Source organism: Salmo trutta, chromosome 29, assembly GCF_901001165.1.
Source record: "Salmo trutta chromosome 29, fSalTru1.1, whole genome shotgun sequence".
Classification (NCBI taxonomy): Eukaryota; Metazoa; Chordata; class Actinopteri; order Salmoniformes; family Salmonidae; genus Salmo; species Salmo trutta.
The window spans coordinates 35,236,285-35,260,831 of NC_042985.1; the positions used below are offsets into that span (position 1 = coordinate 35,236,285).

General features: G+C 44.8%; 1 protein-coding gene across 2 annotated transcripts in view; it reads right to left on the minus strand.

The window, feature by feature from the left end:
• Window positions 1-7,799: 7,799 nt before the first annotated feature.
• Window positions 7,800-24,547, minus strand: part of LOC115167478 (coiled-coil domain-containing protein 102A) — a 75,076-nt gene continuing 58,328 nt past the window's right edge. The window contains exons 9-10 of one of the 2 annotated variants that reach the window (XM_029721919.1): window positions 10,085-10,174; window positions 7,800-9,260 (exon numbers count right to left, since the gene is read on the minus strand). In XM_029721919.1, the coding sequence (XP_029577779.1) occupies window positions 9,131-9,260; window positions 10,085-10,174 (220 nt within the window). In that variant the 3' untranslated portion in view covers window positions 7,800-9,130. The remainder of the gene's footprint in view (window positions 9,261-10,084; window positions 10,175-24,547) is intronic. The other variant, XM_029721920.1, reaches the window with a different exon arrangement.

Consider the following 24,547-nt stretch of genomic DNA (forward strand, 5'->3'; position numbering starts at 1 on the left):
AATCCAAGAGAAACAACTTCCCTGTTGACAATGTCTAAATTACAAATGACCTTTCAATCACATCCAAGTTATGAAACACACTTCTGGCCACCAGCCAACTCCAACAACGTGTGTTGAGGACACAGTATGTTGATCTCACCTGTCAGTCTCATAGTCTCGATGGCAAGTACCAGCCCTGCAAGAGTCAAAATACTGGATTGTGTGTGCGTGTGTGCGCGGGCGTGTGTGCCCCTACCAATGGGCATCTGGATGTCACCTGGAGAAGTGTAGCTCCAGCTGTAATATCATCGCCCCATCAGAACACGGCTGACACACAGAGTAGCTGTGCTGTGAGGTAGCGGGTTGGCTGCTAGTCCCACACATATGATTCACATGTAACAACCTGTTAAAAAAAACATTATGAATCAATGAAAATAGAACAGGAAGGAAAATAACATGTAAAAGAGAAAATAATGCACCTAAAGGCCAGTTGCTTGTTGTGCAGCTAAAAGTGAATGACACAGGCTATTTAAAAATTGAAAGTCAAACATTCTCACACAGTAAGGGAAAATAAAAACGATAAAATATTCATGTCTGTGCACATGGCTTGGAGCAGAATAGCTAAATGTACATACACATAATATACTATACTGTACATATGCCGCACACAATGTCCTTCACACACACAATGTCCTTCACACACACACACAGACACACAGACAGACACACACACACACACACACAGGCACACACACAGGCACACAGACACAGGCACACAGACACAGGCACACAGACACACAGACACACACACACACACACACACACCCCAGACAAAGGCGTGTGCTCTCACACATCCAGAGATTAAAGTGAATATCCGCTGGTCCCCAAGCATAATTATGCTCCGATCAATTTAATCTACTCCTTTCCTGCCTCAAACCCATTAGCTTCATAATGAGAAAGGCTGAGTGATTACACAATGGACTAAATGAACATAACGAACTCTGGTCTGGGCTACAAACACTGACGGCTCCGCTATGACACACAGCACAGGTCTGTGGAGAGGGGGGCAATACACACTGTACAGAATACCCAGGCCTATTGTGAAATACCAAGACAAGGAGGGAGAGAGACAGAGAGAGAGCGAGAGGAGAGGGAGAGAGAGAGAGAGAGCGAGAGGAGAGGGAGAGAGAGAGAGAGAGGGAGAGAGAGGGGGGGGACAAAAGAGGCCCGAGAGAAAATGAAAAGTGATTTGAAATGATATAATATTAACAAGTCCTCTGTCACATAATTGTGTTTCTGCTGAACACTCCCAGAAATGGAGCACTTACACACCTAGATGTACACACACATGCAGTGCCTTCGGAAAGTATTCACACCCCTTGATTTTTTACACATTTTGTTGTTACAAATTGGGATTAAAATGGATTTATATAATCATAATTTGTTGTCAACAATCTACACAAAATACTATGTAATGTCAAAGTGGAAGAAAAATTCGAACATTTGTAAAATAAAATCAAAATAAACACAAATACAGTGGCTTGCGAAAGTATTCACCCCCTTGGCATTTTTCCTATTTTGTTGCCTTACAACCTGGAATTAAAATAGATTATAGGGTTTGTATCATTTGATTTACACAACATGCCTACCACTTTGAAAATGTAAAATATGTTTTACTGTGAAACAAACAAGAAATAAGACAAAAAAAATCTGAAAACTTGAGCGTGCATAACTATTCACCCCTGTCACGACTGTGTATAAGAACGGACCAAGGCGCAGCGTGCGTATTGTTCCACATCTTTAATATATTGTGAAACGGAGCCAAACAAACAATAAACTATAAACAAAACACAAACCGTGACGACAGAGGTGCAACATGCACTAACTCAAAATAATCTCCCACAAACACAGGTGGGAAAAACAACTACTTAAATATGATCCCCAATTAGAGACAACGATGACCAGCTGCCTCTAATTGGGAATCATACAAAAACCCCAACATAGAAAAAAGAAACTAGATAAACCCCCCAGTCACGCCCTGACCTACTCTACAATAGAAAATATGAGTACTCAATGGTCAGGACGTGACAACCCCCCCAAAGTCAATACTTTGTAGAGCCACCTTTTGCAGAAATTACAGGTGCAAGTCTCTTGGGGTATGTCTCTATAAGAATGACAGGTTTCCCTCAAGAATTTCCCTGTATTTAGCACCATCCATCATTCCTTCAATTTTGACCAGTTTTCCAGTCCCTGCTGATGAATAACATCCCCACAGCATGATGCTGCCACCACCATGCTTCACTGTGGGGGTGGTGTTCTTGGAGTGATGGGAGGTATTGGGTTTGCGCCAGACATAGCGTTTTCCTTGATGGCAAAAAAGCTCAATTTTAGTCTCATCTGACCAGAGTACCTTCTTCCATATGTTTGGAGAGTCTCCCACATGCCTTTGGCGAACACCAAACATTGTTGCTTATTTTTTTCTGGACACTCTTCTGTAAAGCCCAGCTCTGTGGAATGTACGGCTTAAAGTGGTCCTATGGACAGATACTCCAATCTCCGCTGTGAAGCTTTGCAGCTCCTTCAGGGTTATCTTTGGTCTCTTTGTTGCCTCTTTGATTAATGCCCTCCTTGTCTGGTCCGTGAGTTTTGGTGGGCGGCCCTCTCTTGGCAGATTTGTTGTGGTGCCATATTCTTTCCATTTTTTTATAATGGATTTAATGGTGCTCCGTGGGTTGTTCAAAGTTTCGGATATTTTTTTATAACCCAACCCTGATCTGTACTTCTCCACAACTTTTTCCCTGACCTGTTTGGAGAGCTCCTTGGTCTTCATAGTACTGCTTGCTTGTGCCCCTTATTTAATGGCGTTGCAGACTCTGGGCCTTTCAGAACAGGTGTATATAAACTGAGATCATGTGACAGATCATGTGACGCTTAAATAAAGTCCACCTGTGTGCAATCTAACTAATTATGTGACTTCTGATGGTAATTGGTTGCACCAGATTTTATTTAGGAGCTTAATATCAAAGGGGGTGAATACATACAGTATGCACGCACCACTTTTCCAGTTATTTTTTAAATTTCACTTCACCATTTTGGACTATTTTGTAGATGTCCATTACATGAAATCCAAATAAAAATCAATTTAAATTACAGGTTGTAATGCTACAAAATAGGAAAAACACCAAGGGGGATGAATACAACTTATTATGTGACTTGTTAAACAAATGTTTACTCCTGAACTTAGGCTTGCCATACCAAAGGGGTTGAATACTTATTAACTCAAGACATTTCAGCTTTTCATTTTTAATACATTTTTATCATTATGGGGTAATATGTGTAGGCCAGTGACAAAAAAAAATCTAAATTGAATCCATTTTCAATTCAGGCTGTAGCACAACAAAATGTGGAAAAACTCACAGTACAGTATTATATGGTTGTAGCATCCATGCTCACCCCACACAGTTATTACTTTCCTCTTCCACTGACAAACACCCATGGGAGCGAGCTGAGATCGCACATTCAATTACCTGTTGTTAGCAGATTGTGTGCGTGGGTGTGTTGTATGTGAAACTATGTGGATGTGCCTATCTGTCATTATACCATTCCATAGTTATGTTACGTGTGTATAAGGTACACTGAGTATGCCAAACATTAGGAACACCTTCCTAATATTGAGTTGCACCTCCTCCCTCAGAATAGCCTCAATTCGTCAGGGCATGGACTCTACAAGGTGTTGAAAGCGTTCCACAGGGATGCTGGCACATATTGACTCCAATTTGGACCATTTGCATAGTGGAACATTCACACAGGAAACTGTTGAGCGTGAAAAACCCAGCAACGTTGCAGTCCAACCCACAATCCATGTCTCAAGGCTTACAAATCCTTTAACCCGTCTCCTCCCCTTCATCTACACTGATTGAAGTGGATTTAACAGGTGACATCAATAAGGCATCGTAGCTTTCACCTGGTCAGTCCATGTCATGGAAAGAGCCGGTGTTCCTGATGTTTTGTACACTTGGCGTATATTGGAATGAGGTGGGAATAGACACGAGGAAGAAGAGATTCCGTCGCGTTTTTCAACTCTGTATCCAATCACATTTTGGTGCAACCAACTGAAGTGAACAGCATGTCAATATGAGGAAGATCGCGGTGCACTCATACATGACGGAGTGATATTTTGCCGTTGGGAGCAGACCAGGGGCTGGTGTGGGAGCAGAAGGGTTAATCTATAACCAGATGGGTCAGTAGCATGCAGCAGTGGGTAGGTAGGAGGAGAAACAGTGGGTTGGACACATTGGTTGAGCGAGTAGCCTGAAGACTGAGAATCAGAGATCTGCTTGAAGCTATGAAGAACGTTCCCTCTATGAACGCTCTCTAGTCATGCAGCCTGGTATCAGTTGATAAGCATCACCTTGTGATGCTTTCGCATTGTCGTAACACCGAAGAACAGTCAAACACAGTCAGGGCACGGATTCCGTGTCAGTCTATCCCACTGCGCTGTACCTTTTCACACTTCTGCGATGCACGTTGTACTCGAGGGTGTTGAGAGCGTCTTTCTGAACAAAGACGGTGTGAGAGCAGAGTGAGTCCTAGAGACAGATGCAGTCAGACTAACCCACAATGGTGTGGTACTGTACCATGCCAGTCATCCCAGTGGAGGGAACAGTGAAACCGCTCTCAGGAATAACAATGCAGCATATCAACAGGCACATTCGGTACAGTTTCCATTTGACATAGACAACGGAACGCGCGCACCCACGCGTACGAACGCACGCACTCCCTCTCTTTCATTCATCATACACACTGGCACACACTTGCTACACACATGGGGACTAACGCAACAAATAGCCTTCCAGGCGCCATCAAAAGGAGGAAATGGTATTTGAGGCTGATCTATGATTTAGTTCTTTAACCTACATGGAGCTTAATCAGAGTAGTATAAAATATTCATGAAGCTTCCCTGTCTGAGGGGGTTCATATCACACACTATAATTACTAGCATGTCTGCCAGAGAAGAGCCAGAGCACACCATAGCCTGGTATTGTTGGCTCAGGGCTAAAAGTCAAGCAGAGTTACCATTGGTCTATCTCCATCTCATTTAAGTTGCCACTGAACACTAGAGAGCCAGTGGAGAGATTCACCCAAGCGTGAGTGAGTGTATAGGAGAGAGAGAGAGAGAGAGAGAGAGAGAGAGAGAGAGAGAGAGAGAGAGAGAGAGAGAGAGAGAGATACAGAGAGAGCCCATGTACGGTACAAATATAGATTCCTATAGAACACATATAGGGATTATAATAACATGGATTTAGGCCTACATTATTTCTTACAGTATTCTTACAGTACAAGCCATGCAGTAATGCAGAATAGTGAATTATTAGTGCGTGCCGGTAAAGCCTTTGAAAAAGTACGTGCAGGTCTTGCTTCAGTTGAACAGGGAAAGACAACCCGGCGTCAGCTTTGGTAACACTCAAGCAGGCATGGTGCAGCAAGAGCAGAGAAAGAGAGGAGACTTCAACAAAGAGAGAGGGACAGAGGAGGAGGAAAGAGGAGCGTTGTCTCTCTCTCTCTCTGCGGTGTAATCTGGGTCCTCCTCCTGCTGTCGTTCATGCTAATGGTCTCTGACTGGGAGGGAAGCCACACAGCAGAGTAGAGCAGAGCAGAGAATAGCAGAGCTGGGACTCTGACTGACGCAGGGACTGAGTGACTGGGGCCTCCTCAGTAATGGCCCAGCAACCAATGGGGCTGAACAGAACCTGACGCAGCATGAAGCTCAGACAGCCCCAGAAACACAGCCCCCAGTGTGCTTAGAGAGAACACAACACACAGACTCAAACCCATACAATTACACTCGCATGAATGTGACCACACAAATGTGTACAACATAGACTGGGCATAGAATTAGACAGAAGCAAAACAATCCCTGTTCTGCTTAGTAAAGGACACCAACGCCCAGCCTGCAAATGGTTGGTATTGATGAACAGTCTGAAGCCTAATTCCAATGATCTGATCAAAGCTGTTAGACAGAACTCTCCCCTTCTCATCCTTTTCAGTCTGTTTGCTTCTATCTCTCTCTCTCTCTCTCTCTGTGCCCTTATGCACTGGGCTTAATGAGCTGTAATGAATTGTCTTCAGTACACTGGACATCAGAGAGCCCTCCCAGAGCCCTGGTCACATGAGAGAGGACAGAGAGAAGAGGCCAGAGAGAAGAAGACAGAGAGGAGGAGAGAGAAGAGGGGACAGAGAGGAGAGGGCAGAGAAGAGAGGACAGAGGAGAGAACAGAGTGAAAAGGCCAAAGTGGAGAGAACCTGCCCTGTCAATACCTCAGTGTCAAAACATGAACAACCATACAGGTCTGAGGAAGAGGTGAATATACACTGATTGTACAAAACATTAGGAACACCTTCCTAATATTGAGTTGAACCCCCTTTTGCCCTCAGAACAGCCTCAATTTGTTGGGGCATGGACTCTACAAGGTGTCAAAGGCGTTCCACAGGGATGCTGACCGATGTTGACTCAAATTCTTGCCACAGTTTTGTCAAGTTGGCTGGATGTTCTTTGGGTGGTGGACCATTCCTGATACACACAGAAAACTGTTGAGCGTGAAAAACCCAGCAGCGATGCAGTTCTTGACACACTCAAACAGGTGTGCCTGGCACCTACTACCATACCCCGTTCAAAGGCACTTCAATCTTTTGGCTTGCCTATTCACCGTCTGAATGGCACACATACAGAATCCATGTCTCAAGTCTTAAAAAAATCATTCTTTAACCCGTCTCCTCCCCTTCATCTACACTGATTGAAGTGGATTTAACAGGTGACATCAATAAGGGATCATAGCTTTCTCCTGGATTCACCTGGTCAGTCTATGTCATGGAAATAGCAGGTGTTCATAATGGTTTGTACACTCAGTGTACAATCCTATCATATGACTCATTACAGAGTTTGGGTGAATGTCACTTTATGTTACAGTACAACAGCCAAGGGATGTTCAAGTCAATCCACTGGCACAAATAGAACAATGACACAAAATGTACAGTACCAACACGTTGTCTGTGTGTGGTGGAGTAGAGTTGAGAGTCTAACCCTCCTGAAGCACTGGTGGCTTGTTTTGGTCTCTGAAGAGAGGGATTACATTACCAAAGCCTGGCAAACCTCCCACGGTGACTGTACCGCATCATTATTCATCACCTAGAGGGAGAGGAAAGGGAGGAGATAAAAACAGGCTTTAAAGTTTAATGTGGGAGAACACGAGAGTCCTGAGGAGGACGACAAGACCATGGGAGGGAAGAACAGCTCCTGTTCGGGGAGCTTCCTGTGCGATACTACGCTGCTGACAGAGGGCTGGGAGATCCATTAGATCCAGACCTTTAAGAGGCTAGGTGTCGTAAGACTGATGGAACTACGGGGAAACGTCCCTGCAGTAGGCTGGATCACACCGCGTCTGTTGAGCCGATTCCCAATGAATTAACACAAGGACGTAAACAACATCCATGGAGTTTCTCTTCTACCCTGAGACGAGGAAGATATTACATTCGGAGATAGACGCGTCTTGTTTTTGAGGGAGAACACATGTGGCTGTCTTTCATTTCATGATTCACCTACACCTTGGCCCCGAAAGTAACACTGAGCTTCTTTCATGGCACAATAAAGCATTCAAACGCTTACCCCCCCACGCAGGGAGAGATATTACGCAGTCTTACACACACACACACACACACACACACACACACACACACACACACACACACACACACACACACACACACACACACACACACACACACTGAGACAATGCTCACGAAGAGAGACAAACAACGCAAGGTTTATACGTACACTTAACATTTATAGAGCTAAATACAAAAAAACCCCACTGTGGTTCACAGTACAGATCAATTATCAAAAACATCAACATAAATAATTTGCATGACCGTTACAAATAACCTGGTCCCTGTAGTAGCAGATGAGTAAGTGGGAGTGATAGCCGATGTCTTATTGCTTTCAGAATGAACTGAACAGAAAGGCCTGCGCACTGAATACGCTCCCAATTACCACATCATTGACAACGTTTCCATCCACAAGGGTCTTGGCCTGACGAAGATCCTTCCGGATCAAAACCGTGCAGTGTGCAGGCCTTTTCTGTTCTTTTCTAGTATACACTTAATTAGCCCGGGCACCTACGCTTTATTTAAGGATGTGTGTGCTGACCACAAACTTCTCTTTCAGAATGAACAACCCACGATGTCGAGAAGTTTATACTGTAGGTCTAACAGACCCGTCCTCCACACAAGCACCTTGTCCCTTAGTGGTTACGGTGAGGGGACAAGGGGACATAGCAGTGAAGGGCCTTCATATCCAGTCCCAGTCTCTCCCAGGAATACTGGAAGGATTTAGCTGTCTGAGGCTGAGCCCAAAACACTGATGAACTAATGACGACCCCAGGTGCCAGGCGCCGAGCACACACCCATAGCACAGTGACCTGAGGGCTAAACGCCCTTACTGTACCGAACGGTATGTACAGCTAACGACACAAATCCAAACGCATTACATAACATTCCCAGAACGCTGCTGGAACGTCACAGCTAGGTCAACACACCTTTCTTGAGTGTTTGTTTTATTTTTTATATACATCAGGAAGGATACTGTACAACATTCGCTGGGTGAAGTAACTCGGGACGCAAAGAGAAAGGGAAGGAAGGGTGAAAGAGGAGGCATGAGCTTTCGCCTGAGGAGTGCGAGAGCGTTTGAGAGAGCGGTTTTTTTCAACACCGCGGGTGTTGAAGATATGGGAGTGATAGTAATGACGGTTGAGGTGTAGGGAGTTGGAGGGCTGTAGGCTCAGGCCGTAGTGGCTTGTAACTGCAGTGCACTGTGGGTTGTACCGGAGTGTGGTAGTGTAGTGTATGGTCAGTCGTAGTGTAGCGGGGGCTCCCTCTGGGCCCCTGCTGGTAGCGCTGTAGTTCACAGGTACAGGTGGTGACAGGTTTCCATGGCAACCAGGTGCCAGTGTTTGTCTCTAACGGGATGAGCCAGGTCAATGGAGGTGAGTATGCGTCAAGATCACATCCGTCCAACTATCAGTCTGTCTGTCTATGGGACTCACACGGTGGGAAATGAAGAGGCCCTAAGTCAAGAGTCCGTGTGTCCTTCCTTTGTTCATGGGATCTGGATCTGTAGCTCCTCCTCCTCTTCGTCTGGGTCGCTGGGCGGTCCGTCTGGGTTCTCCGGGCTGAACCGAGCTGACCTCATCTTCCCAAACAGGCCCGGGCTCTTCTGCCGCCGCAGTCTAGAACAGAGGAACACAGAGGAGAGGACGAGTGAGTGGACTTGAGTGAGAAGGCTACTTCAGGTTTTGATCTGGATTTTTCAAAACTGGCACTTAAAGGCCCAGCGCTGTCAAAATGCAGTTTTTCCTGTAAAAGTCTGATTATTCCCTCGCAGAAAATCACTGTGGCGGTCTCAACAGTGACCGAGTAAACAAAGGCATATTTAAGGACTGCGTCGGCTAAACAAACAATGCATAATTCACCATCGCCTAAAAACCCAGCGCAACGGAGCTGCTTCCGTTGCCAGGTAACACTCAGTTAGCCAGCGATGACCAGTTACTGAGCCACGGCTGCCATACTGGTGATCATATCACTTGGACAACAGTGAAATACTAATATCATCTCTACAGAGGTAGAGCGGGGGGAGAGGAAGAGAGGGCGAGAGGGAGCGAGAGAGAGAGAGAGGGAGCGAGAGAGAGAGAGAGAGAGAGAGAGAGAGAGAGAAAGGGAGGGTCTTCTCTCTACAACCCACGTACATTTTTTGAAATTCAGCAGAAGGTTCCCATCGGACCTAGCTCTAATGAATCACTCTGAGGCTCAGAGAAAAGCTTACATTATTTATCAGCTTGCCGTTTGCCGAATTGATCATCATTTTGAGATGATTCATCGCCTTAACTTGGACCCAAAATCATACCTGCGTATTTGCAGCCGGCTCAGTCTGTGCCATAATGACAAAGACAAACAGATACAAGAGAAAAGCAGACCCAGTTAATTCCTAAAACCAACAAATGCTCTATTTGCTGTCTGTTTTGCTCTCTCTTTACCTCTCCTTCTCTCTCTTTACCTTCTCCCGCTCCCTCCTTCTCTCTCTTTTACTTTCTCCAACTGCTTCCTCCCTCTGTGTCGCAGCAGGCTCCGTCTATCTGCTGTCACGCTTTATTAGGACACAACAGCTTAACCGTCAGGAAACTTGTGTTTAAGACAATGCCTGTCGTCTGAGTCTGGCCTGGGTAAACGGACCGGCTGTCCAGGTAAATAGAGGATTTATTAGAGATGAGAGGAGGAGCCCAGCCAAGCCCCCAGACCAGACCAGCCCCCAGGCCGTGCAGTTACACTGCTGAACAACTAGAGTTTCTAGACAGTAGCACTTATGAACCTACGGTAGCTAACAACCCTGGGCCAGCCACCACTGTCTGCCTGGGACTGACTGACTGACTGACTCACTGACTGAATCACTGACTGAGTCACTGACTGAGTCACTGACTGAGTCACTGACTGAGTCACTGACAGACTCAAAATCAAATCAAATCAAATTGTATTGGTCACATACACATGGTTAGCAGATGTTAATGTGAGTGTAGTGAAATGCTTGTGCTTCTAGTTCCGACCGTGCAGTAATATCTAACAAGTAATCTAACAATTTCACAACAACTACCTTTTACACACAAGTGTAAAGGAATGAATAAGAATATGTACATATAAATAAGTGATGAGTGATGGCCGAACGGCATAGGCAAGATGCAGTAGATGGTATAGAGTACAGTATATACATATGAGATGAGTAATGTAGTGTATAAAAACATTATATAAAGTGGCATTGTTTGAAGTGACTAGTGATACATTTATTACAACCAATTTTTCCATTATTAAAGTGGCTAGAGATTTGAGTCAGTATGTTGGCAGCAGCCACAAGTGATGGCTGTTTAAAAGTCTGATGGCCTTGAGATAGAAGCTGTTTTTCAGTCTCTCGGTCCCAGCTTTGATGCACCTGTACTGACCTCGCCTTCTGGATGACAGCGGGGTGAACAGGCAGTGGCTCGGGTGGTTGATGTCCTTGATGATCTATTTGGCCTTCCTTTGACATCGGGTGGTGTAGGTGTCCTGCAGGGCAGTGTCATGACGTTGGCCTCTTTGGGTACAGGAAGGACAGTTGACCCCCTCCCCTTTGTACCATCACCCAACCTACCTTCCCCCCAACCCAGGGTTGTAAAAATTCCAAGAGGAGAATCTACTACCACATGTTTCATAGAAAGACAAAGGAAATTCTTCCAACTCATAGAATTGGAGAACCGAGCGACATGTGTGTTCCGGAGAAGATATGGAAGATTGGTGAAGACTCCAGCTACGAACTGGTCCGCTTGGTACAATTTTGTGATACTCAGAAGAGACAATATAGCCATATTACCATAAAACTGTTTATATAATAGCCTCAGCGATGAGACTGGCATCATAATGGTTGTATAAAATGTATTAATAAGGATAAAGCTATTTGTAATACATTGAGATGCTATGTAGTGATGTTAATGTGATAGAATTGTATTTCTGTAACCAAGTCTAACTCAGTCATAGGCACGCCCCCAGGGACACAGACAGGACCAGGCGTCATTTGACAAGCCTGTTCTATGGGCACTATAAAACACCCCCTGATTTACATTTCTTGAGACCAGGCCTGCACTCCATGGCCATTAGGTTTTATCATCCAAGTACTCTACTGAAAGTGAACCATACCACGTGGTTAACTTTTAGACTATCGATATCGACAGAATAAGAACAAGTCTTTGATATTAATTATTAGTCTGCAGCTAAGTAAATTATATCATCGAACGCGAAGACCAACGAAACATCCATTCTATGACGACATTAATGAATGTCGCTCTGAAAGATCCATTCTAACCGAGAGAGAGAGAACGCGGACAAAACTCTCCATCAGAACATAACTCTTCAAAAGGGATCCCGACGACACATGAGCGTAAATATATTTTGATTGCAATTGTTCCCGAATGAGTGAGCCTTCAATTGTCAATTGTTAATATTAATGAACTCTGTGTAACTTCTCAGCTGACCGTTTATGACCCATTGTCTAACAGACCAGCCATGCTTGTTAGCCAATTAGGGCACATTACTATACCAATCCTTTGTGACGATAATTACTGTTTGTATGTTTTCTGTTAATTACTTAGTGTAGTAAATAAATGATTTTAAGACAATTGATGTATGGATGATTTTAGTAAAGACTGGGTTCGTGCAGATACAACAATTTACGACGTTTGGAATGAGACTGGACGCGAGGTAAAATACGCCATTTAAACCAGAAGATAATCGGCCTATATTATAATATAGGAAAGTTATATTAGGAAAATTATAACTTTGTAATCTGAATATTTTTCTTGGTGCCCCGATCTCCTAGTTAATTACAATTAAGCGATTAATCAGTTTAATCGCGTGATAATAATTACAGGGAGTTAATTGATAAACCTATCTTCAGTTTAATGGTACCCAAAGACACGACAGCAGGTAGTTTGCCCCAGGTGATGCGTTGTGCAGACCGGATTACCCTCTGGAGGGCCTTCCGGTTGTGGGTGGAGCAGTTGCCGTACCAGGCGGTGACACTGCCCGACGGGATGCTCTTGATTGTGCATCTGTAAAAGTTTGTGAGTCTTTTTGGTGACAAGCCAAATGGTGGACCATTTCAGTTGTCCGTGATGTGTACGCCGAGGAATTTAAAACTTTCCACCTTCTCCACTACTGTTCTGTCGATATGAATGGGGGGAAACTCCCTCTGCTGTTTCCTGAAGTCCACGATCATCTCCTTTGTTTTGTTGACGTTGAGCATGAGGTTATTTTCCTGACACCACACTCCGAGGGCCCTCACCTCCTCCCTGTAGGCCATCTCGTTGTTGTTGGTAATCAAACCTACCACTGTAGTGTCGTCTGTAAACTTCATGATTGAGTTGGAGGCGTGCATGGCCACGCAGGCATGGGTGAACAGGGAGTGCGGGAGAGGGCTGAGAACACACCCTTGTGGGGCCCTAGGGTTGAGGATAAGCGGGGTGGAGATGTTGTTTCCTACCCTCACCACCTGGGGGCGGCCCGTCAGAAAGTCCAGGACCCAGTTGCACAGGGCGGGGTCGAGACCCATGGCGTTAAATGCTGAGCTGTAATCGATGAACAGCATTCTTACATAGGTATTCCTCTTGTCCAGATGGGTTAGGGCAGTGTGCAGTGTGATTGTGATTGCGTCGTCTGTGGACCTATTGGGGTGGTAAGTAAATTGGAGTGGGTCTAGGGTGTCAGGTAGGGTGGAGGTAATATGATCCTTGAATAGTCTCTCAAAGCACTTCGTGATGACGGAAGTGAGTGCTACGGGGCGATAGGTGTTTAGCTCAGTTACCTTAGCTTTCTTGGGAACAGGAACAATGGTGGCCCTCTTGAAGCATGTGGGAACAGCAGTCTGGGATAGAGATTGATTGAATATGTCCGTAAACACACCAGCCAGCTGGTCTGCGCATGCTCCGAGGACATGGCTAGGGATGCCGTCTGCGCCGGCAGCCTTTCCTGGGTTAACACGTTTAAATATTTTACTCATGTTGGCTGCGGTGAAGGAGAGCCCAAAGGTTTTGGTAGCGGGCCGTGTCAGTGGCACTGTATTGTCCTCAAAGCGAGCAAAGAAGTTGTTTAGTTTGTCTGGGAGCAAGACATCAGTGTCCGCGACGGGGCTGGTTTTCTTTTTGTAATCCGTGATTTATTGTAGACCCTGCCACATACGTCTTGTGTCTGAGTCGTTGAATTGCGACTCCACTTTGTTTCTATACTGACGCTTAGCTTGTTTGATTGCCTTACGCAGGGAATAGCTACACTCTTTGTATTCGGTCATGTTTCCGGTCGCCTTGCCCTAATTAAAAGCAGTGGTTCGCACGTTCAGTTTTGCACTCATGCTGCCATCAATCCACGGTTTCTGGTTAGAGAAGGTTTTAATAGTCAATGTGGGTACAACATCACCGATGCACTTGCTAATAAATTCGCTAACCGAATCAGCGTATACATCAATGTTGTTGTCCGATGCTATCCGGAACATATCCCAGTCCACGTGATCGAAGCAATCTTGAAGCGTGGAATCAGATTGGTCGGACCAGCGTTGAACAGACCTCAGCACGGGCGTTTCCTGTTTTAGTTTCTGTCTATAGGCTGGGAGCAACAAAATGGAGTCGTGGTCAGATTTGCCAAAAGGAGGGCGAAGGAGGGCTTTGTATGCATCGCGGAAGTTAGAGTAGCAATGATCCAGATTTTTGCCAGCATTCGATATGCTGATAAAATTTAGGGAGCCTTGTTTTCAGATTAGCCTTGTTAAAATCCCCAGCTACAATAAATGCAGCCTCAGGATATGTGGTTTCCAGTTTACATAGAGTTCAAAGAAGTTCTTTCAGGGCTGTCGAGGTGTCTGCTTGGGGGGGGGATATACACGGCTGTGATTATCGAAGAGAATTCTCTTGGTAGATAATGCGGTCGGCATTTGTTTGTTAGGAATTTTAGGTCAGGAGAACAAAAGGACTTGAGTTCACTGACAGTCTCACTGACTGACTCACCGACAGACTCACCGACTGACTCACCGACTGACTCACCGACTGACTCACCGACTGACTCACCGACTGACTCACTCACTGACTGGCTGACTCACTGACTGGCTGACTCACTGACTGGCTGACTCACTGACTCATACTGGAGAGCAGGGAATATATGAGGGTGAGTGAGCTGGCTGGAAATTTACAGATAGTGAGATTTACATTATGAGCTGTCCAGGTTCATGAGTAAGCAATGTGAGCTGGGAGCGCTAATCAGTCACTAATGATACTGTGGGACCCATAGTAATACTAGGCATAACAAATACGCACACCCCTTTTTCATATTATTATTATGGGTAATATCTTTAGACATGTGGCTCATTCACATGGTGCTGTAAAGCAGACTAGTATTTTAGGATATAAGATGGTTATTGTGGTTATTACTGAGTAATGCTCAATGTCATAGTTGCAGTCACCAACGCTCTGGATAACATGAAAACAGCCTAACCAGCTCTGCTAGGGCGAGTAAAATGTGAGGTGTTCTCTTATTTGTGTCTGGATGTAGCTAACGTTAGCCAGTTAGCTTGTGTGATTGACTGCCGTTGTGACGGTCAGAACGCTCGGATCAACCACCTACTCCTCGGCCTGAGCGTCCAGTGTGCCCTCTGAACGCTCCGAGAGGGAAATGCTCTGAATTTACAAACGGACAATCTGGCAACGCTCTGAATTTACCAACGCCCAGAGCGCACTCTGGCACTTTCAGATTGAATTTACGAACACAACCGAAGTGTCTAGCTAGTAATTTGTTACGCTAACAAGCTAGCACGAGGTTGCATAGCAACAGCATCAACTTCCGGTAGACAGGTGTAGCGCTAGTATGCTCAACTGAACGGATACCGTTTGTTTACAGTATACTAAAATGAACTAATAGTATATAGTATATACTCATAAAGTATATAGTATACAGTATGTTAATATGGGAATTCGAACACAGCTCTAATGATGATTCAGGCAGTATCATTAGACATGTACCATCATCTAGTGAAGATACATGTCTAATGTTCCATGTATGTTTTGTGATTTCAGGTGAGCAAAGATGGCCTTAAGTGCATGAAAGTGTTATTACACATGTTGAGTGAATGTATAAACAAGTAAGGGTATCAGGGAGATAAGTGATGCTTGTTTTAAAGTTCTCCAGGCACAGAGAAACACACCCACTGTGTTACTAACCGAGTGCCTTAGCTAGCCAACTGGCAAGGTGGTGCGTCGTAGTGAGATATGAAATTAGCCACCTGTAACCTCGAGAATGTGTGAATGTGTCCATAGTTTCACTTCTTCACTGTTTTATAATGTGAAAATGTGTTTTGTACACATTTATATCCTATAAGAGAATGAGAATGGACATATTTGTGATACAGAGACCATCATCAGAAGGAGACCTAGTGACGATAAAGGCAGCATGTCTGACGTGCCCTGTCTGTCTTGTGATTTAAAAAAATTCAATGTTCTAAACTTCTACATGGTAGAAAGTCGGTGACATTATTCAAGGGTGCAACAATACCAGCAATAGAGGGGTGAGTGTGTTCAGTGAGTGTTCAGTATGAGTTCAGCGTGTGTTCAGTGTGTGTTTAGTGAACGTTCAGTGTGTGTTCAGTCTGAGTGTTCAGTGTTTGTTCAATGTGAGTGTTTAGTGTGTGTTCAGTGTGTGTTTACTGTGGGATTAGTGAGCATTCACTGTGTGTTCAGTGTGTGTTCAGTGTGTTCAATGTGAGTTCAGTGTGTGTTTAGTTTGTGTTTAGTGTGTGTGTGTGTTCATTGAGTATTCAGCGTGTGTTCATTGAGTGTTCAGTGAGTGTTCATTGTGAGTTGTGTTCAGTGTGTGTTTAGTGAGTGTTCTGTGCGTGTTCAGTGTGTATTCAGTGAGTGTTTAGTATGAGTTCTGTGTGTGTTCAGTGTGAGTGTTCAGTGTTTGTTCAGCGTATTCAGTGTGAGTGGTCAGTGTGTGTTCAGAGTGTGTTCAGAGTGTGTTTAGTGTGTGTTTAGTGAGCTTTCAATGTGTTCAGTTTGAGTGTTCAGTGTTTGCTCAGCGTGTTCAATGTGAGTGTTCAGTGTGAGTGTTCAGTGTGCGTTCCGTGAGTGTTCAGTGATTGTTTAGTGAGCGTTCAGTGTCTGTTCAGTGATTGTTTAAAGTGAGTGTTCAGTGTGAGTGTTCAGTGTGTGTTCAATGTGTGTTTAGTGTGTGTTTAGTGAGCATTCAGTGTGTGTTCAGTGTGAGTTCTCTGTGTGTTCAGTGTGTGTTTAGTGTGTTCAGAGTGTGTTTAGTGAGCTTTGAGTGTTTGTTCAGTTTGAGTGTACAGTGTTTGTTCAGTGTGTTCATTGTGAGTGTTCAGTGTGTGTACGTCCAGTGTACGTTCAGTGTCTGTTCAGTGTGTGTTTAGTGAGCGTTCAGTGTTTGAGCGTTCAGTGTTTGTTCAGTGTGTTCAGTATGAGTTCAGTGTGTGTTCAGTGTGCGATCAGTGTAAGTGTCGAGCTGTGCCCCATGCAGCGTCCCTTTTGGGAGACAAAGTGACACTAACGTGACACGGTGGCTCTGCCGGGGCCACCTCTGATCCCTCACCCGCAGGCTTCAGCGCCTCACTCTGCACATCAAAAGACCCAACACAGCTTCAAATAATGAATCCACTCTCTCCTCAATTATGGATGACCCTCGTCTGAGCTGCAGCTCAAGCAGCAAAGGAAACATGCGAGAGTTGGAACTATTTCTAGAAATGTCCAGGATAGATGGGCGGGCATGTTCAAAGTGGACCTGCAGCAGTGTGCGCTGGCGTGTGTGTTGTGATGACGCACGGCTAGAATGGCTGCAGGGTGAACTAAGCCTCAGTTTAGAAAGAAAGAACACAGTCTCCCACTCAGCCAGAGATCACTCTCCGTCAAATTCGGTTATTCATCCAGGTAGAGAGAGAGTCAGCCTCTACGGTATGTTCGCTACGGTGGGAAAACTACAGCAGAATCTACTATGTTACTTCCAAGAAGCAGTATCTGTACTGCATCCCCATTTACTGCTCTCTTTTCTCATCCTCTGTGGTGTAATGCTAGCCTGGTTCCAGGTCTGTTTGTGCTGTCCTGTCAATGTCTGTGGTCATTGACCATATACAGGAGTTAGCAAGACAACACCAACAGATGTGGAATCAGGCTAGTATGATGGTGCCAGAGGCCTGGATGGACCCTCTCTGTTCCCCGTGCCACGTTAGTCTACTGGGGGACTCACGGACAGGAACAGAGATCCTTTCAATGGCGCTAAATTACACATAGTGTTTTGACCACAGTCACCCACTAAACGACTAAAAGCTTTTCCATTGCCCAAACACTTAGCAAGGCCATGTTAAGGTGTGAGACAGTACATCTGGAGAAGGGAGAGAGAGAGAGAGAGACAGAGAGAGAGACAGAAAGAGAGAGAGACAGAGAGAGAGACAGAAAGAGAGAGACAGAGAGAGAGACAGAAGAGAGAGAGAGAGAGAGAGAGAGAGAGAGAGAGAGAGAGAGAGAGAGAGAGAGAGAGAGAGAGAGAGAGAGAGAGAGGGGCAGCTGTAGGCAGACCTGGTTCTCAAGAGAAGACAGGCTATGTGCACACTGCCCACAAAATGAGGTGGAAACTGAGCTGCACTTCCTAACCTGCGGCCAAATGTATGACCATATTAGAGACACATATTTCCCTCAGATTACACAGATCCACAAATAATTTGAAAACAAACCAAATTTTGATTAACTCCCATATCTACTGGGTGAAATATCACATTGTGCCATCACAGCAGTAAGATTCGTGACCTGTTGCCACAAGAAAAGGGAAACCAGTGAACAACATTGTAAATACAACCCATATTTATTTTTATTTATTTTCCCTTTTGTACTTAAACTATTTGCACATCGTTACAACACTGTATATAGACATAATATGACATTTGAAATGTCTTTACTCTTTTTGAACGTCTGTGAGTGTAATGTTTGTTAATTTTTATTGTTTATTTCACTTTTGTTTATTATCTACTTCACTTGCTTTGCTAATGTTAACATGTGTTTCTCATGCCAATTAAGCCCTTGAATTGAATTTAATTTAATTGAGAGGGGTTTGGTGGGGGGGATAGAGAAACGATACCCAGTGGGCAAAAACTGGTTGAATCAACATTGTTTCCATTTCATATTTTTTTCACACAACTTTGAACTTAAATCCAATGGCTTGAAATGTTTTGTTGATTTCACGTTGAATTCACTGTAGCTGACAACTCACCCGAAATCAAATCAAAACTAGACGATTAAATTACGTCTGTGCCCAGTGGGTAGTCTATATTTTCATGCTGCTACTATAATTAATTGATCAAACTCAGGCCCAATTTCTTTCCACAACATTTCCGACAACAAAACCTCCGCAAACAAACGCACGAATGCAAATCAATCTAATCTATAAAAGCCAACAGCCTTGCTAAACTGGCTAATTTGATATTTCTGTCTGTTCACAGCTGGTACAATATCAAATAGCAATGTGACACTCTCCGTGGGAATATACAGTACGAAGGCTATATGATAGACTGAAAGGAGAGAGAAATCGAGGTTAGAAAGATCTCAAATGTCAATAAAATTCTAAGCCCTTTAAATCTATAGATGAAACCCTCGCTTTCCCTCTCTTTTCTAATCCTCCATCTCTTCTGCGATGTAATCTACCTCTCAGATCATGTTAAGCCCACTGGCGCGGCTCCCCAGAAAACACACAAGCTGGGAGGAGGAGAACCTGAAATGGCAGCACACACACAACCTGCTGTCAACATCCGCAGCTCCAAATGAGGGGTGCTGTGCGTGTTCAGCCAGAGTTGTGCTAATAACGCTGTTGCTTCACAACCTGCATCCCATTTTGAGGTCCGAATTGGCCCCCTGATTGAGCTAAACAGACAAGCCTGCTACAGTGACGGGAAATCAATAGAAAAGAGCATGGTTCATTTGATCCACTTTCTACCTGGCTTCAGAGTGCCGGGTATTTAAGAGAGATCTGAATGTCCTGCCGGTCCACCAAAAATGCCACAACACACAGAAAGACAAACACCCCTTCTTCCCACATGCACATGCATTACCATCACATGCACACATTTTCCTGAACAGTTCTTATGGACCATTAAGCTGTCAGTCTTCAGACCAAAGAGGTACACTACAAAGCAGGATCAATGAGTTAGCCAACTAACTTTGATAAAAAACCATGAATAACTATGGTTAATCAAGAAAGCTAAACTTAGATATGTGTTTTTGGTTGTTGAGTCAATTATAGACCATGCCCATTTAAAGCTTATTTTCCACATTTTTGTAAAAGTTATTTCAGAATATTAAGCCAAGTTAGCTGGCTAATTCATTGATTCTGCTTTGTGGAATAGGCCTACACCTCAGCCTTTGTAGTGGCTAGTTATTTATGGAGCGGCACAGTATCACAAAGCCTCACATGACATCACTACAACTCCGGATCAGGACCTTTCTGTTTTAACGATGTTCTGACAGCGTCATGGCGATAGCGTTACAATAATGCCCCCCGTTGTTAGAGACCTTTCTCACGGTGGCTAGCTGTCTGTCTGTCTGCCTGTATGTCTCTCTGTTGTGTTCATCTCTTATCTCCCTCTCCATGTCTCCCAGGCCATTATAGCCACATGCTTCAGCACCCTGCCGTCTGCATCTCACCCCTGACCATAGGCCTGTTAACTTCACTAGGGTAGGGGGCAGCATTCAGAATTTTGGATGAAAAAAGCGTGCCCAAATTGAACTGCCTGCTACTCAGGCCCAGACGCTAGGATATGCATAGAAAACACTCTAAAGTTTCCAAAACTGTTAAAATAATGTCTGTGAGTTTAACAGAACTGATATGGCAGGCAAAAACCTGTGGAAAATCCATCCAGGAAGTACTATTATTTTGAAAGGCTGTTTTTCCATTGAAAGCCTATCCACCATACAAAGACTTAGGACCCAGTTCATGATCTCTATGGCTTCTTCTACATGTGGCCAGTCTTTAGGCATTGTTTCAGGCTTTTACTCTGATGAGGGAGATACGGCACTTTCAATGAGTGGACAGTGGAAATTTCCAGACATGAGTCCAACGCATGATCGGGTGCTCGCCTTTCTTGTTTCTCCTTTTCTATTGACGAAGCTTTGGTCTGGTTGAAATATTATTTATTATTTTTTACAAAAACAACCTGAGGATTGATTTTAAACATCGTTGACATGTTTCTACGAACTTTTATTGTACTTTCTTGACTTTTCGTCTGGATGTTGAGAGCGCGCTTTGTGCCTTTGGATTACTGAACTAAACGCAACAACAAAACTGAGGTTTTTGGACATAAAGAGGGACATTATCGAACAAAACAAACATTTATTGTCTAACATGGAGTCCTGGGAGTGCCACCAGATGAAGATCATCAAAGGTAAGTGATTAATTTAATTGCCATTTCTGACTTTTGTGAGTCCTCTCCTTGGCTGGAAAATGTCTGTATGGTGTTTTGTGGCTAGGCGCTGTCCTAACATAATCGCATGGTGTGCTTTCGCCGTAAAGCCTTTTTGAAATCTTTGAAATCTTGTATGTTTGAGGAATTTTAATTATGGGATTTCTGTTGTTTGAATTTGGCGCCCTGCAATTTCACTGGCTGTTGTCGAGGTGGGACGCTACCAGAGAGGTTAACAGACCCGGGGGCCAAAGGTCATGCGTGTATGAGCTATGTGGAGTATGTTTGTGTGTGTGTATATGTTTGTGTGTGTGTGTGTGTGTGTGTGTGCACAGGATTAGATGATCCACAGAGAATTGATTGATAAATCAATGTGAAGGATGGACTTTTAACAAGCTACAGTAAAACAAGCATTTGGTAAGCTGGGCCCCTAACCACTCCTCCCCCGCCACACACACACACATTCACACACACGCAAACACACACACACATTCACACACACATACAGTACTGGCTGTCCCAGAATGCAACAGAGGTTTTCCCGGATCATCTGGCCTGGTCTGCTGTATTGATTTAGACATTAGCTTTATGATCATAGACTGGGCTGGAGCTGGGAGACCACTAGACTATTTATATCTCAGACAGACAGGCTGGGATGTGGTGGGAACTATTCCCCTGGTTAAAGGGATAGTGCGACATTTTAGCAATTACTTTTTCTTTTTCCCTAGAGTCAGATGAACTCATGGATACTATTTTATGTCTCCGCGTGCAGTTCGAAGGAAGGTGCAGGTTGTTTCTGGAGCCATTGCTAACTAGTGTTTGCACAATCACTGGAAGCATATAGGAACAGCTAGCATGCTAGTTCATCTGACTCTGGGTGAGTAGAAAAAAGGGCTTTATTGCCAAAAATGTCACACTATCCCTTTAGCGAACCAAGGGGAGAGAGAGTGTGAGAGCGATCAAAGAAAGCATGACATTTGGTTGGAAAAGATGGGAGAGAATGAAATTACAGAAAGAGAGAGAGGAGTGATAGGATAGTAAAATAAGCTTGGGAGAGGTAGTGAACACCCACTAAATCTCAAAATCCATTATCTATGAATATTACATTTTTTAGAACTATTAATATTCCCACTCCTATCCAGCTACGACCCGTGCATCAGGGTTAATGTGGTTTGAGCAAGTTCATCCACGTACAATACAGTGTTATACTAGGAGCCTGATGGGGCCTGACTCCCTCACTGTTCCAGGTCTGTCAGGGCTCCATGAGGCCGTGTGTGTGTGTGTGTTCCTCAAGGCGTTTCCATGCCAACACGCCTGTCACTCCTCTGCTAAGCTACAGGGGACCAGCACCGCTATGCTGCACGCAGGCTCCGTGTTATTACGGTAAACTGTGGCTGGGCGGCCCACGATTGGCTGTCGGTGTGGATGAGCTGGGACGCGGGTGGAATGATAAGAGAGAGAGAGAGAGAGGAGAGAGAGAGAGAGAGAGAGAGAGAGAGAGAGAGAGAGAGAGAGAGAGAGAGAGAGAGAGAGAGAGAGAGAGAGAGAGAGAGAGAGAGAGAGAGAGACAGAGAGACAGACAGACAGACAGACAGACAGACAGACAGACAGACAGACAGACAGACAGACAGACAGACAGACAGACAGACAGACAGACAGACAGACTGGCCTAGTGTGAGCAGGGCTGCCTGCCTGACAAACTAAGACACAAGCCTCACAGTGGGCTAATCTTCTCCAGCTAAGATATCTGGGAGAACTAGAGTTCATAACAGGAGCATGGCAGCCATACAGTACACTGTCTGATTAAACATCATACACTACCAAAGACCACTGAGAAGGTTATTGACTTCTGGCACCGACAGAGATGGCCGCCTCCCTTCGTGTTCCTAGGAAACTATGCAGTATTTTGTTTTTTTATGTGTTATTTCTTACATTGTTACCCCAGGTAATCTTAGGTTTTATTACATACAGTCGGGAGGAACTATTGGATATAAGAGCAACGTCAACTCACCAACATTACGACCAGGAATACGACTTTCCCGAAGCGGATCCTCTGTTTGGCCCACCACCCAGGACAATGGATCGGATCCCAGCCGGCGGATCCCAGCCGGGGCAGACGGAGCGGTCTTCTGGTCAGGCTTCGTAGACAGGCACATCGCGCACCGAGCATCCTACTCGCCAATGTCCAGTCTCTTGACAACAAGGTAGACGAAATCCGAGCAAGGGTAGCATTCCAGAGAGACATCCGAGACTGTAACGTTCTTTGTTTCACGGAAACATGGCTCACTCGAGACACGTTATCTGAGTCGGTACAGCCACCTGGCTTCTTCATGCATCGCGCCGACAGAAACAAGCATCTCTCTGGTAAGAAGAAGGGCGGGGGTGTATGCCTTATGATTAACGAGACGTGGTGTGATCATAACAATATACAGGAACTCGAGTCCTTTTGTTCACCTGACTTAGAATTCCTCATTATCAAATGCCAACCGCATTATCTACCAAGAGAATTCTCTTCGATCATAATCACAGTCGTGTATATCCCCCCCCAAACAGACACATCGACGGCCCTGAAAGAACTTCATTGGACTCTATGTAAACTGGAAACCACATATCCTGAGGCTGCATTTATTGTAGCCGAGGATTTTAACAAGGCTAATCTGAAAACAAGGCTCCCCAAATTCTATCAGCATATCGATTGTGCTACCAGGGGTAGCAAAACCCTAGACCACTGTTATTCTAACTTCCACGACGCATATAAAGCTCTCCCCCGCCCTCCCTTTGGAAAAGCTGACCACGACTCCATTTTGTTGCTCCCAGCCTATAGACAGAAACTAAAACAGGATGCTCCCGCCCTCAGGTCTGTTCAACGCTGGTCCGACCAATCGGATTCCACGCTTCAAGATTGCTTCGATCACGTGGACTGGGATATGTTCCGCATTGTTGCGAACAACAACATTGACGAATATGCTGATTCGGTGTGCGAGTTCATTAACAAATGCATCGATGATGTTGTACCCACAGCATCTATTAAAACATTCCCCAACCAGAAACCGTGGATTGATGGCAGCATTCGCGCAAAACTGAACACGCGAACCACTGCTTTTAATCAGGGCAAGGTGACCGGAAACATGACCGAATACAAAGTGTAGCTATTCCCTCCGCAAGGCAATCAAACAAGCTAAGCGTCAGTACAGAGACAAAGTGGAGTCGCAATTCACCGGCTCAGACACGAGAGGTATGTGGCAGGGTCTACAGTCAATCACGGACTACAAAAGAAAAACCAGCCCCGTCACGGATCACGATGTCTTGCTCCCAGACAGACTGAACAACGTTTTTGCTCACTTTGAGGACAATACAGTGCTACTTACACGGCCCGCCCCCAAAACCTGCGGGCTCTCCTTCACTGCAGCCAACGTGAGTAAAACATTTAAACGTGTTAACCCTCGCAAGGCTGCAGGCCCAGACGGCATCCCCGGCCGCATCCTCAGAGCATGCGCAGAC